Raw genomic sequence first — 18,297 nt, 5'->3', positions numbered from 1 at the left:
CAATGTAAGGTTTTTAAAATTGGAGTAATATGTTGGCCTCTGCCACTCCCTGTTAGAAGCCTTGCAGCCGCATTTTGAACCAGTTGTAGTCTAGAAAGAGTGGCTTTGCTGATGCCATAAAGGCAGGAATTAGAGTAATCAAGCCGGGACGTAATAAATGCATGGATTACTGATTCCAGGAGATGGTTAGACAGAATAGGCTTGAGTTTGGCGATATGCCTGAGCTGGAAAAAACAGGATTTTACTGTGCTGTTGACTTGAGCATCCATTTTCCCATGTTTAATAACATGCTTTAACTCATATCATCATGAAAATGATATCACGTATACTTCTCAGTATTTTAATTACTCAGAGAGCTGTAATATTACGAACGTAATGGATTCTGTGTCCTGTCCGAAGAAGAGCACGTAATGATTCAGGCACATAGAGCACATATAAGATCAAATACAAAACAAAGCATTTAATGTGCTACTTTAGTTACGATGGGATTTGAGAAACTAGTAAATTAAACGATTTTAAGATGAAGTTTATAATGTTCTACTTTAATGACAAAATAAACTACGTGATTAAAGTGGAAATTTCGAGATTAAAGTTGACATTTCGTGCTTTTTTCACATTGTGTGCCTTTTTTTTTCACTGTACCCTAATAAGCTTTCATATGACACTCAGACGGTGGGCTACGAGTCGCCTTTTCACGCCGACTTTAATATGTGACAACTTTTTTATTTCGGGCACTGTGCGACTTTGTGAACTTGAGCTTTCGAGTTTCTCCAACACGCTATGTCACTCGATCAACTTCCTTTTGTTGCTTATATAACTGTTTAATCCAACAAATAGTACGTTTTTCTTTGCCTCCATTTAGTATTCGCTGAAATTCTTCTATTTTTCATCGTACTTTTGCCATTGCCTTTTCACAGAGCGCTGGGATTAAGGGCTATTTATATTGATTTGCATATTCAAAGAGGCGTAATTCCGGGAGGAGTTGGGGCGGGACAGCAGTTGCGTGCATGTGCGTTTATTTCCATGCTGAGCGGGATTTATGTAGCGGAAGAACGCGGAAGTTGGCGAACGCACAAATTCCTTCATCTGGATTTTTCTGTGCGTAAGCACATTTCGGCTTTTGTGCTTATGTCATGTTATAGTGCGAATTCTATGCACGGCGTTATGCATGAGGCCCCAGGTGATTTTCATATCTTATAGAATAATGGTTTCAGGAGATCATCTCAACCCCATTATGACACTGGAAGAACATAACCTTTACCTAGGCAGCAATACTTCTGATGACGATGCAGACAACAATGTAGCGAGGCAAGTTTAGGCAAAGCAAAAGCTGTCTTTCAGAAACTCCACTCGGTATGGGCTAGCAAATCAAGCAAAATATTTTCAAGTTATGTCTGTATATTATATATGTTACCTCCACGGCAAAACATGAGTGTGAAACATGGAAAAGTATGACAATTAAGAAGTAAAAGACATGAGCATCTATCTGGGCATCTCGTGGAGGGATCATGACACAAGCAAGGGATTATGTGAAGATCAGGAATGGAGACTTCACACAATACTGTACAAGGAAACGGAAGTTTGCAGGCAGCATCAATACCAGAAAAAAGATCAACATCCATGGTAATGAAATGGGAACTGGAAGGAGGAAGAGCACGCAAAGGAAGGCCATATAAAACCTGGCAGAGAACCTGCAATTGCTATAAATAAGTAACATTTAATTAAAGTGGCTTGATCAGAGATGCACAGTGAGGATCAAACCAACGTCATCATTGTGATTTAAATTTTAAACCTTTATCCACCTGACAAGACTGGTAGCCATACAGAACCCAGCCTGTCTTAAATTCTTTATCCATCTTCTAATCTCCTATTCCAAGATTGATTGAAGCAGGAGTCTATCCTAGCAGAACTAAGCACAAGCCAGGAACCAACTCATGATGGGATGCCAGTTCATTTTATGGCATATATACATACCTTCGCCCATTTATTATGCCAGTCATCTAACATGTCGTTAGGAGATGGGGGATTCCACACATACATGTCCATCCATATAGACAGTGACCTAGCTGGAAAGTGAACCTAGGTCTCTGGAGTTATGACAGTGCCACCATACCACTTTTCCTTATGTTAGTCTCTCTGAAAACCTTTTAAGTGAATTGCAGCAGGGCTTCCAGAACTCTCTCCAGGGGAACATCAGTGGCTGCTTTGTTTGTTTATTTGTGTTTGATCAGTTTTAGACACAAATGCCATTTCCTGTCTCCTCTTGTCTTTGTTTAGTTATTCCCATAATTTCAGCTCTCATAATGTACAATCAGTAAGAACACTCAACATGATCATTCACAATTAAAAAAAAACTGAAGAGTGAGTGGTCATGTCTGTCTGCTGCTCTTACTGAGATCTGCAGGAATAAAGAATGAATGGATGGATGTTTGTGTTGCTGTCATTGCTTTTATTATATGTACATCAGTGGTGCTCTTTTTTTCTTTTTCATTTTATTTAAATAAATCCTTTTAAATTCTTTACTTGTTTTAAGTATTGGCAATAAGCAGGAGACAAGCAGCAGTCTGCTGTAGAAGCTGTATATTTCATGTCCATTCACCTCTGTGTGGTCACAGTCACATGACTGCTTTAAAGCCAGTCAGCTTTATGAAAAGTGCTATTTAAAACTAAGATTGTTTAGTAAACCTGTAAAAAAATCTTTTTCTGCTTTTGAAATTAAATGCTTAACATTTAAGCAAGAGTTCTAATTTTGGTCAAAAAATAGTCCATATTTTTATGCTAAGTAGGTATTTGCAGTAGCTATAGATTTCACCAACTACTGCAGCTGCTGGTTTTGAGCATGTGAAAGGTGCTATATAAATGAAATCTATTGTTATTATTACTATTGTTATTATTCGGGTCAGCCAGCCTTGAACTGATTTTCTTTAATCAGATGACTTCAATGCTGTCCCAGATATTATGAAAACAAATCTGTGTGCTTTACCACATGAAGAAATGTATTAAAATTCATGTGTTTTGGTATACCTGCAAAAACCTTTGAAGGATATTTTACTGATGTTTATTTTTTTTTCTAGTTAAGCTTCTAGAAGTACAGAAGATGGATTGTAGATTGGATGAGGAAATTGCGTATTTTTGCTTGTCTGTTTTATTTTTCTTCATTCTTGGGCACCCTTAGGGGATAACTTGGATGTCTGCACCATGTACAAATGGAAAGCATCATGTCTACAAGTAATATGCATAGTGGGAAGGTGTACCTGGCATGTAGTGGGAGATCAGCATTTCAGTAACTTGGAGCGAGCACTCACAGTGATTTCAGGGTAATTGTAGAGCAGCAAGTGCATGTGACAAGGTAGTGGCCGGCTTCAGAAACTCTATTTTGGGATGCATTCCGATTATATAAAAGCTTTTGGTGCATTGCAGATTAGGTGAGTACAGATGGAGTCCAATATGGAATGTTTTCAAATCTATAGTTGAGCTGTGGGAGTTTGCTGGGTAAGCTCTGGGCATCACAGAGCTTGGATAAAATTTAGGACCATGACTGGTAGTCCTCTTTTAGATAAGGAATAAGTCACATCTACTGTGTCTCTCTCTCTCTCTCTCTCTGATCATCCCGATATGTTTTGAAGAAGCAGGAATTAATTTTAAAGGACTGCCCGAGAAAGCGTACTGCACTGGCAGCAGGGATTTTGCACAGAAAGATGGATGGGCAATGTGTTAAGTGGGTGACTAAATTGTTTATTTATCATGCTTCTATTCCTTTTTTTTGCACTATTCATTGGACAAAAAAGTGATTTGTAACCTTCTTAGCATTATGTTTACACTCGCAAAAATTAGTAAAAAATGTTGAATTATTTTTTCAACAATAAAAAATGTCATTATGTGTAACAGAAACATATACGAGTACTGTATATACCAAAACATCAACATAAATACAGTAGTAAAGATATGCCTGGTGTCCACTGCTCTACTAATGCAGATTTAGTACATGTCCTTTGTGTGGTGTTTTACGACAGTCATGCATCAGTCCTCACAACAGGTACAGTAGTAACATATTTCTTTGCACACGTTTTTGTTTTTTTGTGTAGAATGTCAGTGCCTGATTTGCACGATCAATGCCACGCATTGTGTTATTGCAGGCTACCACAGCTCAAGGCTTAGCGACTTCTACATTTCCCAGATACTGTACGAACATTGACAGTTGTTCCATTAACAGTGATTAGGGGGCTAATGTCTTTCTTGTCCTTCCACTTGAGTGGAGTTATTTTGCCTTTTTACTTGCACCACAGTGACCCTTTACTGGACCAAATTCACCAGGCACGTCAGGACAGTTAGGTTGTACAGTGCCCTATCCAACGTTTTCACTATGTGTGTCAACGTCTGATGACCAGTTCACATTGTCATCAGTGTCGCTTGATTCAACTAATGGTTCAGTTTCAGCTTGTTACAGCTTTTCATCTATACTCAATTGTGTTTTTTGGTTGGAGGTTGCATCCTACTCGTGAATATTGATGAGCTTACATAGAGATGTAGAGAGTATAGAAAAATTCACAATTTTTTAATTTGTAGTATGATGTTATTTCACCCATAAAATGGCAGCAGAAGAATTGCTCTGAGAGTTATTTGGGCTTTACTCTATATATCTCTTGTGACAGTAGATGGCGCTATACCAGCGCTTAACCCGACACAGAGAGATGCAGGAGGCACACTTTCAAAAGCACACCTGATTTTATTTTATTTTCTTCCCTTGTGGGAAACATCTTCCCCGTCTCCCACAAGAACAACTATACAGTCCAAAGCACAAACCACTGCATAATAAATTCCTTCTCTTCTTTTCTCCTCCTCTGCCTCCGCCTTGAGCTTGGCCAGCTTTGTCTCCCTCCTCCCGACTCTGGCTCACCGAGTAGTCTCTGTTGGCCCATTATATAAGGCACCCGGAAGTGCTCCAGTTGCTCGTTGACCTAATTCTGGCAGCACCTCCGGGTGTGGCGGAAGAGATGCTTTCCAAGGCTCAGCAGCCGCTGCAGCACCCCCTGGCGGCACTGCTGCAGCCCATAGGGGCTGCCATCTAGCGTTCCGGGGGAGATAATGCCATGACCAGGCTTGCTCCCCAGATTCTTCCAGCAAAAAGGTGTCCCGGCCATCTGTGACACTCTTTAAAACAGGTTAGCCCATGTACTACTCATGTTTAGCCGTGTTTACATAGAATTCCGAGCCCAAGAGACACTAGGAGATTAAACTTTTTTTTTTTTCATTTTGACATTAACTTTGGCTTAACTTTTTGGATGCTTCATTTTTTGGTTTTGTTAAACTCCTTTTTATTACCCAGATTGTGAAAAACATAAAACTAACAAAATGATTTTTCAGCAGTACTCTCATTGTCACTTTCCTCTGATTGCTCAAAATCCTCATCTTTCAGTGCAGAATCCAAGTCATCAACAACACACAACACATCTCTGGCAGAGGATTTATTTTGACAAGAGCAGCTGCCGGCATTTAATGCCGTGCTGTAATGAAATTAAATGGCGATTCATTTTTATGTCATGGTCTTTGCTACCATCTAGCTGATAAAATCATATAATACATTCCAGGTGATTTTTCTTGGCGGTTAGCCTTCAATTCTTTATAATAAAGAAATTTGTGAATATAATTGCAGCTCTAGTGTTAGACTTATTGACTGTGCCGTCGCCAGACCATTTACAATATCATCACTTTGTTTGTTTCTTCACAGTACTAGAGACTGTTGTTTCATTCCCAACACTGTGCCTTTGTGGTGTTTACATGCTTACGCTGTATTGAGCTGGGTCTCTTGGTGTAATCTGCTCTGTCATTTAGACACCTTAAATTGTGCTGATTAGAGCGTGTACGATCGTACCTGGCGACATGGTGGCGCAGTGGTAGCGCTGCTGCCTCGCAGTACTGTGAATTTCCCATCGGGATTAATAAAGTATCTATCTATCTATCTATCTATCTATCTATCTATCTATCTATCTATCTATCAGTAAGGAGACCCGGGTTCACTTCCCGGGTCCTCCCTGCATGGAGTTTGCATCTTCTCCGTGTGTCTGTGTGGGTTTCCTCCCACCGTCCAAAGACATGCAGGTTAGGTGCATTGGCGATCCTCAATTGTCCTTAGTGTGTGCTTGGTGTGTGTGTGTCCTGCGGTTTTGTTCCTGCCTTGTGTCCTGTGCTGGCTGGGATTGGCTCGAGCAGACCCCCATGACCCCGTGTTAGGATATAGCGGGTTGGATAATGGAAGGATGGATGCTCCTTTTTTTTTTTTTCCAGGCTTTCCCATGGACACCAAAAAGTCTTCAGGTGCCTGTGATCCTATATTTTGTAAAATGAGTTTCGATCATGGATAGATACATGTTAGTTTTATTTGAATGGTGATGATACATAGGTGCAACTAACACAGAAAACTGTCCTCCTTTAGGTCTGTTCATTTTTTATATGAACATTTGACAGGTAATATTTTGACACACACAAGAATTAAAGACAACGACTAATTCAGAAAAAATGAACACATCTGCGCATTAAATACTGTGGTAATCTTATGTAACACACTATTCTTCTTTTTTCTGACATTGTAGGGCCCATTCCTAGAACTCATACTTTGTCAATATGGAATCACTAAATAACCCGATATGGACATCTTTAGAGATGTGTCAGAAAATGTCCACACGAATATGGGGAGAATGTGCAGTCCCAACAAGGACAACAACCTTGTACAGGATTTGAACACAGTGTGCTGCTTTTGTGATGCAGCAGTGCTGCCCACCTGTAAAGAAAAGCACATACAGTTATTGTTCATGTAAGCAGGGAGATTACAATTTTTATTAAAATATTGCATAGCGTGAAAATCTGTAATCAAACTCACTCGGATTAAGAAACCCAGCTTTAGAGCATGATGTCACAGTAACTACATCTACTGATTCGACTGATGCCTTTATCCAAGACATTTGAGATAAAATTGATTATATTTCTTTTTGTTTTTTTCCCAATTGGAGCACAGCTACACACTGTCAGTAACAGGATCCGAACCCACCACCTCAGAGTTTGAAATCTAAAGCCTTAGCCACTAAGTCACAGTGCCTGATCTTCTTAAAGAGTTAAAAATCAGCTTGAATACATCATATAACTAGAGTCTTAAAAAATACGTTACTGATAAAGAGGCATGCTGAGTGGTACAGTGGAGCAGAGATTAGCACAGTTACCTTGCCCTTTCTGAGGCTGATTTTTCCAAAACCAGTTACTGTTTAGATTTTGCACAATATTCCCATGACCCATTGGGTGTACTGTAGTCACTCCACTCCAGTGCATATTAAAATTAACTGTTGACTCCAAATGACGCAGTATGAGTGTGCACTGCTCCAGTCTGCCTCTGTCTGCCTTTCTAAGTTTGGTTCCAGTTTTGAGTTCCAGCTCCCCATGGCAATCTAATTGGTGCATCCAGAAAAGAAACGAATGGACATTGTCTCACCCTACAGGACAGGATGTATTGTGAATCATGCAGCATGACACAGCATACATATCATTTATAAAAAATGCACTCTGTCTCCTCAAAATACCTTCCATGTCCAAAAATAAGCAAGGGAATAAGAATAAACCAAAATGAAGGGTCTGTATAGACTACTATGAAACACTCATTGCAGCCTGTGCTTCCACAGACCCACAGAGAAGTGATGTGTCTGATTCCACAATTTGTTCTATTAAAGTTAAGGCTTCTCCTCTTTGTTTTAATCACATTTGGTCAATTTAATTTTGGTTTCATTCCGTGCATCTCCTCCTGTTAACACTGCTTTTACTTGGCGAGTGCCCTCTTCTACGTAGTGGTGTGCTGGGGAGGCAGCATTACGAAGAAGGATGCCTCACGCCTGGACAAACTGGTGAGGAAGGCAGGCTATATTGTTGGCATAGAGCTGGACTGTTTGACATCCGTAGCAGAGCAACGGGCACTCAGCAGGCTCCTATCAATTAATGGAGAATCCACTACATCCATTAAACAGTGTCATCTCCAGACAGAGGAGCAGTTTCAGCGACAGACTGCTGTCACTGTCCTGCTCCACTGACAGACTGAGAAGATCATTCCTCCCCCAAACTATGCGACTCTTCAATTCCACCAAAGGGGGTAAACGTTGAACATTATTCAAGTTATTGTCTGTTTTTTACCTGCATTTTTTATTACTCTTTAATTTAATATTTTTTTGCTGCTGGAGTATGTGAATTTCCCCCTGGGATTAATAAAGTATCTATCTATCTATCTATCTATCTTTTTTTTTTTTGAAGGAAATAGAAATGTCTCTGTTAGCCAGAGGGTGCAGATTACTGCATTCTGCAAGTCGGATAACGGCTCAAAGAAGAGTGCTAACGTCCAGTTACAGAACCACTGTGCCCAAAGGTAGGCTGGTGTTGCCCATTTCTCAGTTTCACTTTAATTAATTACTGCACAACTTTTCTATATCACTTACAAGCAGATGCCTGCCAGATAGGTATAGTCTACTGTTCAGATTAGTCAGAAGAAGGTCATAACAAATTTATAAGAAAAGAATCCAGGATGCCTATATGCACAAACCATTACACTGTGGTATAATCTTGGTACCTTTCATCCCTGTGACAACATTATAAATGCCTAGTATCAGAGGGAGCTTGCTGTCTAGAAACAGTTCCATTCCTATTCTGACTCATCCTGCTGCCCTGTTGAGGCTTCTATTATTAGAACATATTCTCGGTTTTATACAAAATGCAGTTAGGTGATGTAAAGTTCTGATACATTTTATGATGAACCTGCTTTTTACTCACTGTAATGGTAGTTGGCCGTATTTTTTGGGAACAGTCATGTAACCAACCTTTGGATAGCATGTATTGTCAAGCTGGCACTGACTATCCAAGCGTTAGAGTTTGTGGTCATGCAGAGCCTCCATGAGCACAACATACAGCATGTGAGAACTTAACAAGAGCCTGGTTATCAAGAACTCTGCATAATTAAACAGCACAGGAAAAATAAAATTCTATTTGGTTTATTTTTCTTTGGAAGTGTACAAGCAGCCTGGCATTGTGATCCTGCCAAAGCAGTTTGCGGATGACTTTGAACAGTTCTGTTCCTTGAACAGTGGACCCCTGCCTCTACTGTACAAAGGCCAACCAGGAGAATGGCGCTGCTCTGACATGCTGGGGAAAGTGGATATCAGGTTGGTATGTAGTAACAGATGAAGCCCTCTAAGTGGCAGCAGAGGATAAGTAGAGGATATCCAGTTTTTTTGAGATACCCAGAATTTCAAAAACAATGTCACTTTATGGCAGCATGGTGGCACAGTGGTAGTGCTGCTGCCTCGCAGTAAGGAGATCTGGGTTCGCTTCCCGGGTCATCCCTGTGTGGCGTTTGCATGTTCTCCCCGTGTCTGCGTTGGTTTCTTCCGGGTACTCCGGTTTCCTCCCACAGTCCAAAGACATGCAGGTTAGGTGCATTGGCGATCCTAAATTGTCCCTAGTGTGTGGGTGTGTGTGCGTGCCCTGTGGTGGGCTGGCGCCCCGCCCTGGGTTTGTTTCCTGCCTTGCTCCCTGTGTTGGCTGGTATTGGCTCCAGCAGACCCCCATGACCCTGTAGTTAGGATATAGTGGGTTGGAAGATGGATGGATGTCACTCCACTTTTGAAAAGGAAGGCAATTGTTTATACTGTTGTTTTTAAAAGGAAATATGATAAAAGTATTTAGAATATAATTAACTAGTGATTCTGAGTCAGATTAAGCAGGTTTGACAATCCATATATATGAAATTGTAATGTTTGTCCACTCGTCACGTGATTACTTGTGAACGAATGGCCTGGAATCTTGATCTTGGGCTTTAATTGAAAAGTCTTTTTCTGCTCCAGCACTGTGCCCCTGTGCACAAAGCCAGGTCCATAAAGATGGACCGTGTTTTAATTACAACACACTTTTCTGTCCCAACAGTTGCCGCTTCCTAAATTTTTAGATTGCTAGAGATTTCTTGAGGCTGAACTGCTGTTGCTCCTTGACCATTCCAATTCATTACAACGGCAAATACAGTTCACTGGGCAGACCTGGCAGAGTAGAAATTTCATCCACTGACTTGTAGGCATCCCATGGCAGTGCCATGTTTAAAGTCACTAAGCTCTTTAGTACAACCTGTTCTAGTGCTTTTTCATGTCTGTTAACAGTCTGATGCATGCGCAATTCATTTTGTAATATTACCCACCACACTAAGTCTGTTGAACCTGCTCTCAGTGTTTTCTAAGTAAGTATGCAACTTTGTTCCCCTTCTCTGACTCCCAGAAGTGCACTGCATTTAGTCTTAGTCCACTGCTAGTCCACAGTTCTGGGTCACACTGCAACAGCGCTAAACCCAAAAGTTAGTCTTGTTAACGTAAATACGTACTGGGACCAGATCAGCATGGTGTAGCACACTGCAACTGACCCTAGTGGTTTCAGAAAACACATTTTTGTTGACCTAGGCCTAATGGCCACCCAGATCCTCCTGGACAGTGTACATTTACATTGTCCAAGTCACTATCAGTCTTGAAAAACTAGAGATTTGATGACACCTGAGTCACTGTAGAAGTGTTGCCCTTCTAATCAATGACAAGTTTCATAAGATTGCTGGGAATGCAGAATCCCGAGAGGGGAAAACGAGAAGAGAAGAACTTAAATACTAATAATAAGTGGTGTCCATCACAAAGTGTATTACACATTTGAAGGCCTGCTGCTCTATAGGCATAATGTGAAAAGCCAGCGTGGTTAAGCAAACTCTAACATAATTTTGTTATACTTTAGTCCAAACATGTTGTAAATACAGTAACAGCTAATGATAATTGTGAAAATGACAAACTAAAAAGTGTATTTTTAGCGCCCTTTTAAGTGTTATACAATGCTATAGTGAAAAGCAGGAAACCAAAGCTGTGTGTGTGTGTGTTTTTTTTTCTATAAACCAACACACAGGTGTCATCTCATAATAGCTTACTTATTTTACTGGAGATTCAAGTACATTTGACCTTATGTTTTTAAAAGTATTTTAAATAAACATATGACAAGTGGGCGGCACGGTGGCGCAGTGGGTAGCGCTGCTGCCTCGCAGTTGGGAGATCTGGGGACCCGGGTTCACTTCCCGGGTCCTCCCTGCGTGGAGTTTGCATGTTCTCCCCGTGTCTGCGTGGGTTTCCTCCGGGCACTCCGGTTTCCTCCCACAGTCCAAAGACATGCAGGTTAGGTGGATTGGAGATTCTAAATTGGCCCTAGTGTGTGCTTGGTGTGTGGGTGTGTTTGTGTGTGTCCTGCGGTGGGTTGGCACCCTGCCCGGGATTGGTTTCCTGCCTTGTGCCCTGTGTTGGCTGGGATTGGCTCCAGCAGACCCCCGTGACCCTGTGTTCGGATTCAGCGGGTTGGAAAATGGATGGATGGATGGATATGACAAGTGTTAATTTTTGTGTGTGCTATTTGTTTAATCGTAGCACTTCCATCTTTTACTATGACACAGAGGATAATCTGATCACATTTATAACGACAGTCATGCAGGAATCCAGAATATTCCAAAGGATTCAAAACATTTTTCTCACAGCTGGATAAACACTTTTAGGAGCAGTTGAAGAACCTGATTATGAAGCCCAGTAATACCAATCAAAGCCTGTCCATCCATCAGTTTATTCTAGAACAGAGTTTCATAAACTTTTCTTGGTGCAACCCAATCTTGTGCTTTGTAGTGTCTTGAGACCCAACTCTTTTTGAATGCCTGGATGATCATCTGGGTCCCCCTTTGAGGATCGTGGCCAGTCTTCAGAGCTGGAGTGAGGGTCCCTCTTGGGGAATTGTGGCCGAATGGGGTGGGGTTGACCTCTTGGAGGTTTTTGGACAGGAGGGAAGGGAGAAATTGAGGATGAACGTTAGAGCTATGTCGATTGCTTAATCAACCTGTGGCGCAACCCACTTCACAAACCATCTGCTACCCATTACCATTAAACACAATAGGAACTCACAAGTCATCAGCGGCAACCCATGACCCAAAATGTCAGAAACTCTGTTATAGAGTTGCAGTCATGTGAAAAATTAAATACACCCCTCAACATATTTGAAGAGGAAACCAGCAAATCTTCATGCAAACAGTGCCCACAGATAAATATGATCTACTTGAATAAAAAAAGGAAAATCTGGCCTTTCAATCATTTTTTTTTCAGCAAAAATATTATTGATGTAATTGTCTGCTGGTAAAATAGTAAGTCCACCCATGGCCTCTGAGCCCTGCTTTAGGAGAACTGACTTCTTGTAGGTATTTGGCATAACTGCCTACCAGTCTCTGACATTGACACTTTGAAATTTTGTCCACTTGTCCGTGCAAAATTCATTAAGTTTGAAGATGTTTGTGAGTTTTCTTGCATGTGCTGTCCATTTCAAATCCCCCCACAACATTTCAAAGAGGTTCAATTCAGGGCTTTCACTAGGCCAGTACATAACCTCCATTTCTTCTTTTTGAACCATTCCTTGGTGGATTTGCTAGTGTTCTTCAGATCATTATTGTGTTGAAAGGTCCATATCTGGCTCAACTTCAAGTTTTGGGAATGTAGCCATACATTCTCCTCAAGCACATTTTGATGCAGAATTCATAGCTGACTTGAAGACTTCAAGTTTTCCAGGCCTTGAGGCAGCAAAGCAACCTCAAACCAGAACATTTCCACCACCATGTTTTATAGTTGGTGTAAGGTACTTCCCCTGAAATGCTGTCTTCGGTTTGTGCCAAACATGTCTACTTTTACTGTGGCTAAACAACTTTATCTTTTATTCATCTGTCCAGAGTGCATTGTTCCAGAAGCCCTAGTCTTTGCATAGATGTTCAGTTGCAGACTGTAGTCTTGCTCTGATGTTCCTTTTGGACAGCTAAGGCTTTTTCCTGGCACACCTTGGATGTTGGTCAAATTTGTACCATCTCTTTGTGATTACAGATGCATGCACTTCGTCTCTAACTGATGCAACAGTTATCTGCGAGTCCCGCTGTACAATCGGCCGGATCAGATCGGCAGCTGATTGCTGATGACCATTTCTTAATGAGGTCTTACAAATTGCTACTCTGGTCCTATTAAATTCCTAACAATAACGAGACATCACAGTTGTATGCAATAGGTAAATGTGATATTATATGCAGTTAATTATATTGAATTCAAACCACGAAGCATAAGAACAACACACAAGACAAGCACAAAATAACAACACATAAACAACAGTTAAGAGTCAAACAGATCTTAATCCTGACAATCTGCAAGATCAATCCAAGGACAGATGAATTTCAGTTCAATGCCAAAGAGAAGATGTGGAAGCTTCCAAGATAAAAGATACACATCATTTCTACTATCAGAACATTCACACTTGCACACTGCAATAGATATACCCATTGGCAGAAAGAAGAAGATGGATAGAAGGAAGAGCCTGTGGAAAAAAAAAAAGTTGTTATTGGTGGTAGTGAGGGTGAACAATCCTTAAACACAACAACAACAACAACAACATTTATTTATATAGCACATTTTCATACAAAAAGTACCTCAAAGTGCTTTACATAATGAAGAAAAGAAGAATAAAAGACAAATAAGAAATTAAAATAAGACAACATTAGTTAACATAGAAAGGAGTAAGGTCCTATGGCCAGGGTGGACAGAAAAAACAAAAAAAAACTCCAGAAGGCTGGAGAAAAAAATAAAATCTGTTGGGGTTCCAGGCCACGAGACCGCCCAGTCCCCTTTGGGCATTCTACCTAACATAAATGAAATAGTCCTCTTTGTAGTTAGGGTTCTCACGGAGTCACTTGATGCTGATGGTTATACAGACTTCTGGCTTTTAATCCATCCATCATTGTTGGAACATCATGGTGCTTTGGGTAGATGGTGGTGGCACAAGCCACCACCAATAGGACACCGGAAAAGGAAACAGAAGAGAGAGTAGGGGTTAGTACAAATTTTGAATGAATAGTTATTATAATGAATTGGATATACAGAGTGTCAGGATTAAATTACAGTGAAGTTATGAGAAGGCCATGTTAAAATAATGTGTTTTCAGTAGTTTTTTAAAGTGCTCCACTGTATTAGCCTGGCGAATTCCTACTGGCAACGCTTCACTTCCTGTCCAGACTCCACATTGGAAGCCGTAGACAGGATGACAAGGGATGGTTAGAAGTTGCACCACATTGGATGGATGGGTTAGCTGGTTGAGTCAGTTTTAGTCAGGACTTCACCTTTGCCCTTGCAGCCATGGGTGGCCCTACCGGTAGTACGTGACTCTCGACAACATTGCTTAGGGGATCATTGATCATGCAAGCCACTCCCCCACGTTATGGCAAGACTCAGTGGAGGGTTTGTTAATTTAGATTATGGGAATGAATGTATCATGTCAATTATATGCGATTTGTTCAAGTAGATCACCTTTATCTGTATGAACTGTTTGCATGAAAATCTACTGTTTGCCTGTTCAAAAATGTTGAAAAAGTCAATAAATGCCATGAGGTGTCCTCACTTTTTCACATGACTGTATTTAATCCATCTCATCAGTTTGGAGCTTATCCTTTCAACAATATGTGAAAGGCCCAGGATGAGCTGCCAGTCTATCACAGGATGCGCTCGTACACCCACACGCCCTCATACGCCCAGGACCATTTCTGGGTCATCAGTGACTACAGCATACACATTTAGGGTATGGGGGGAACATTGGAGTAGCCACAGAAAACCACACACAGACATGGGCAGGATAGTCCAAGATTAAACCTCAGTTTCTTTGAGTTAAATTCCAGCAGCACTAATAATAATAGTAATAGTAATTACATTTACATATTGCTTTTCTAGCAACCCCAAATGCTGTACACATACAGTGGGGAGACACTTCAACCACTAATGTGTAGCATCCACCTGGATGATCTGACATCAGCCATTTTTGCACCAGTACGCTCATCACACATTAGTTATTAGGTGGTAAAGGGGTGGGAGATAGTCAATAGAGCACAGGAGATGATTAGAGGGTCATGGTTTGCAGTTTAGCCAGAACATCAAGGTACATCCTATTCTTTTTGAAAGATGCCCAGGGATCTTTCATGACAGCAGAACATCAGGACCTCAGTTATGTCAAGTATGACACCATTTTTACAGCACAGTGGCCCCGTCACTGCACTGGTGCATTGTGATTCACACATAAACAACAGGGTAAGCGCCCCCAGCTGAACTAACCAACACATTCTCCAGCATAATCCAAGCTTTTCTCTACAGTAATCCCTCACTTATCGCGGGAGATAGGTTCCAAGGCCGACCGCGATAACTGAATTTCCACGAAGTAGGGACACCATATTTATTTAATTATTTAACGTGTATTTGGACGTTTTTAAACCCTCCCTGTATTGTTTACAACCCACCCTTTACTCTATTAATAACAGGGACAACTGCTAAGCAATAAGAAATCGGTAGATAAGTTTACACTTACTGTATAGCGAAGTACACGTAGCTATATATGACGTGATGATGGTGATGAATATGCTGCGCAGTAAAAATGATGATGATGAAGGTGATAATCCCCTGAATGCAGTAGCAAGAGCACGTTAATGCTGAATGAGTGAGATGAGACTTCCTAGTTAATGCAGCACTCCGTCGCTGAGCCAATCAGCAGCACACAGGAACTTAACTGCGTGCTCTGATTGGGTAGCTTCTCAGCCATCCGCCAATAGCATCTCTTGTATGAAATCAACTGGGCAAACCAACTGAGGAAGCAAATACCAGAAGTAAAAAGACCCATTGTCCGCAGAAACTCGCGAAGCAGCGAAAAATCCGCGTTATATATTTAGATATGCTTACATATAAAATCCGCGAAGTCGTGAATCCGCGAAAAGTGAACCGCGAAGTAGCGAGGGATTACTGTAATTGGTCTCCCATCCAAGTACTGGCCAGGCCTGAACATGCTGAACTTCAGGTGGATGACCTGTTCTGAAGTGCATCTGGTGTGGCTGCTGAATACTTTGTCACTGCTTCACTCTGTAATTGATATTTTTTACTCGTATGCAGCATGTCTGCACTAAATTATAGAAATGAGCAAGAGAAATTTTAGGTAAAAGAACAAAATGCTGTCAGTATTATTGATAGCTACCAAAGTTCTGCCAGTGTCTACTGGTGGAGCACTTCTTGTATCTTATTTGTGTGTTTATTTCTGCTGTTTTATTTTGGAGTTAATAAATTATTCATCTTGCTCAATGAAGTGCCTTCAGATGTTACTTGCAGTATAGTATTGTATAAAACTGACCATTGATATCCGTAGGATGCTATGTCTCACTTTAACCAAAGTCAATTGAATTTACAGATTTTGGACCTAAGCCTTTTTCTGTAAGTATAGCAGGGTGTCATTTTGGGTGAATTCCCAACACTTTTGTACATCTTTATCCTTCTGTCTTGAGCCGTTCTTTTTTTCAACATTCTTCCAACTGCTGTTTGATAGCTGTACTCAAGCCTTGACATACTTCCCTAATGGGATTCAAGACTAGGCTATGTAGGAGATATTCTACTACCTTCTGTTTTTTTTTTGGTTTCTAAGCACTGTTTTGGGAATGTGCTATGGGCTTCTCCTACTGAAAGCTGGACACTTCTTCCAGATGGCACCAGCTCTTCATTAATTGTCTCATGTTTAAGTCTATTCTTTTTGCATTGTGTTCTGATCAGCTTCTGGATTGCAGCTGATGAAGGCACACTAGAGTTTTGAGTTTTGTATGGCTATGGGTTAAGGTGTACTCTCTGGTTGGTTCTTACTGGTGTAGGAAAATAGGAATAACCTGAAAGATTTGTTGTCATTCAGGGGGAAAAGCAGGTGTGCTGAAACACATGTAATTTAAACCATAAAAGAAGAGAGATTGTGAGCTTAATGCATTTTGCTTAAATGAAAAAGAATGTTTGTGTGTGTGCTTGTGAACGAGAGCCTGTCCAGGGCTGGATACTGCCTTATTTTGTAAACTACTGAGATTGGCTCTAGCCCTTCGTAACCATAGGATAGATTAAGCAGAACTGAGAATATGTCCAGGTGGGTTTCCTTCCACAGTCGAAAGACATGCAGGGTTCGATGGATTGGCAATGCAAAATTAGCCACAGTGTGTGTGCATTCACCCTGAGATGGTCTGATGTCCTGCCCAGTGATTCTTCCTGCCTTCCACCCTGTACTTGCTGGGATAGGCTCCAGCTTCTCCACTTCCCTGCTCAGGATAAAGTGGGTTTAGAAGATGAATGGATGTGAATGTTATATTACATTACTTTACATTACATTATGACAGTGTGCCACAGTACTCTCTTTAGCTAATATAGAGGGGTTCAAGTGGAATGAATCCATTACAAGTTAGAGACACCCTCGCAGTCAGAATCTCGATTAGGCACTTCACCTGAGGGGGTTCTCCTTTCATCTAATTTACCTAGGTGGACGCTTTTTGCGCTTTGTGCGGAGTATGGACCTCAGTAGATGTGCACTATGAAGGGAGTGTCACACTAGCAAACAGAAGCTGGTTATCCTTGCCCATTTAAAATGTATGCAGTCAAAAGTTCACAAAACTGAAGAAGGAGCACTGACTATGGCTTACTGCATCTTTGTGAGAAAAGTCAAGAAAGTCCAGCAGCCAGGAGCATGTCATTTAAAAGCAACAGGGGAATGATTACTGAAGTGTGGAATTATGTTGTTCATTTGGATTATTGTTTGTGTTTTAATCATTTTTAATTTAAGTATTCACATTTTTAATGTAGAAATCTTAAGATGGAACCCATAGTCTAAAAGACACATGATGTATTACAGCAAAGATGTAAGATACTAAATCCTAACTAGTCAAGCCAAGCAGATATACAGTAAAGTGTACCGATTCTAGAGTCATATATTGCAGAGGCGTCAGCTAACAAATCTGAAGGTGTACGCAGGGCAGTGGACGTGGACTTGAAGTAGTGGAAGGTGTATTTTGGAAAAACTATCTCTTCTTCCAAAATTTATTGAAGTACTGTGATTACTACTGTGACTTTTGTGCTCAATGCCAGCAGTGGCCAAGCTGACTTAATGCAAAGTATATTTTCCACGCTGGCATACACTTCAGTGCACATATATGTATCATGGTTTTGTTCGTACAAGGCATGCCCTTCATGAATGCATACATTGATACATGACACAAGATGTAACGTAATGCACACTAAGCAACAGTAAGCTAGCACATGGAATGTATGTAGTGTCTTACTGATATGGAGGTACGAGACATACTTACTTACCAACCGCCCTGGAGCGGACCAGAAGAGGTGACAAAAGCAAAGACATAGG

At 40.9% G+C, this 18,297-nt stretch overlaps 1 protein-coding gene across 5 annotated transcripts in view; it reads left to right on the top strand.

Annotated features, from left to right (window-relative positions):
- LOC114666679 (D-glutamate cyclase, mitochondrial-like) overlaps window positions 1–18,297 on the top strand; it is a 58,069-nt gene that overhangs the window by 12,261 nt on the left and 27,511 nt on the right. For all 5 annotated transcript variants that reach the window (XM_028821628.2, XM_051919773.1, XM_028821629.2 and 2 more), the window contains 2 exons: window positions 8,287–8,398; window positions 9,035–9,188. In XM_028821628.2, coding sequence (XP_028677461.1) covers window positions 8,296–8,398; window positions 9,035–9,188 — 257 coding nt within the window. In that variant the 5' untranslated portion in view covers window positions 8,287–8,295. The remainder of the gene's footprint in view (window positions 1–8,286; window positions 8,399–9,034; window positions 9,189–18,297) is intronic.

Source organism: Erpetoichthys calabaricus, chromosome 16 (assembly GCF_900747795.2).
Source record: "Erpetoichthys calabaricus chromosome 16, fErpCal1.3, whole genome shotgun sequence".
NCBI classification, from domain to species: domain Eukaryota; kingdom Metazoa; phylum Chordata; class Cladistia; order Polypteriformes; family Polypteridae; genus Erpetoichthys; species Erpetoichthys calabaricus.
The sequence above is the reverse complement of the archived record's forward strand: the minus strand, read 5'-3'. Positions and strand labels throughout refer to the sequence as shown.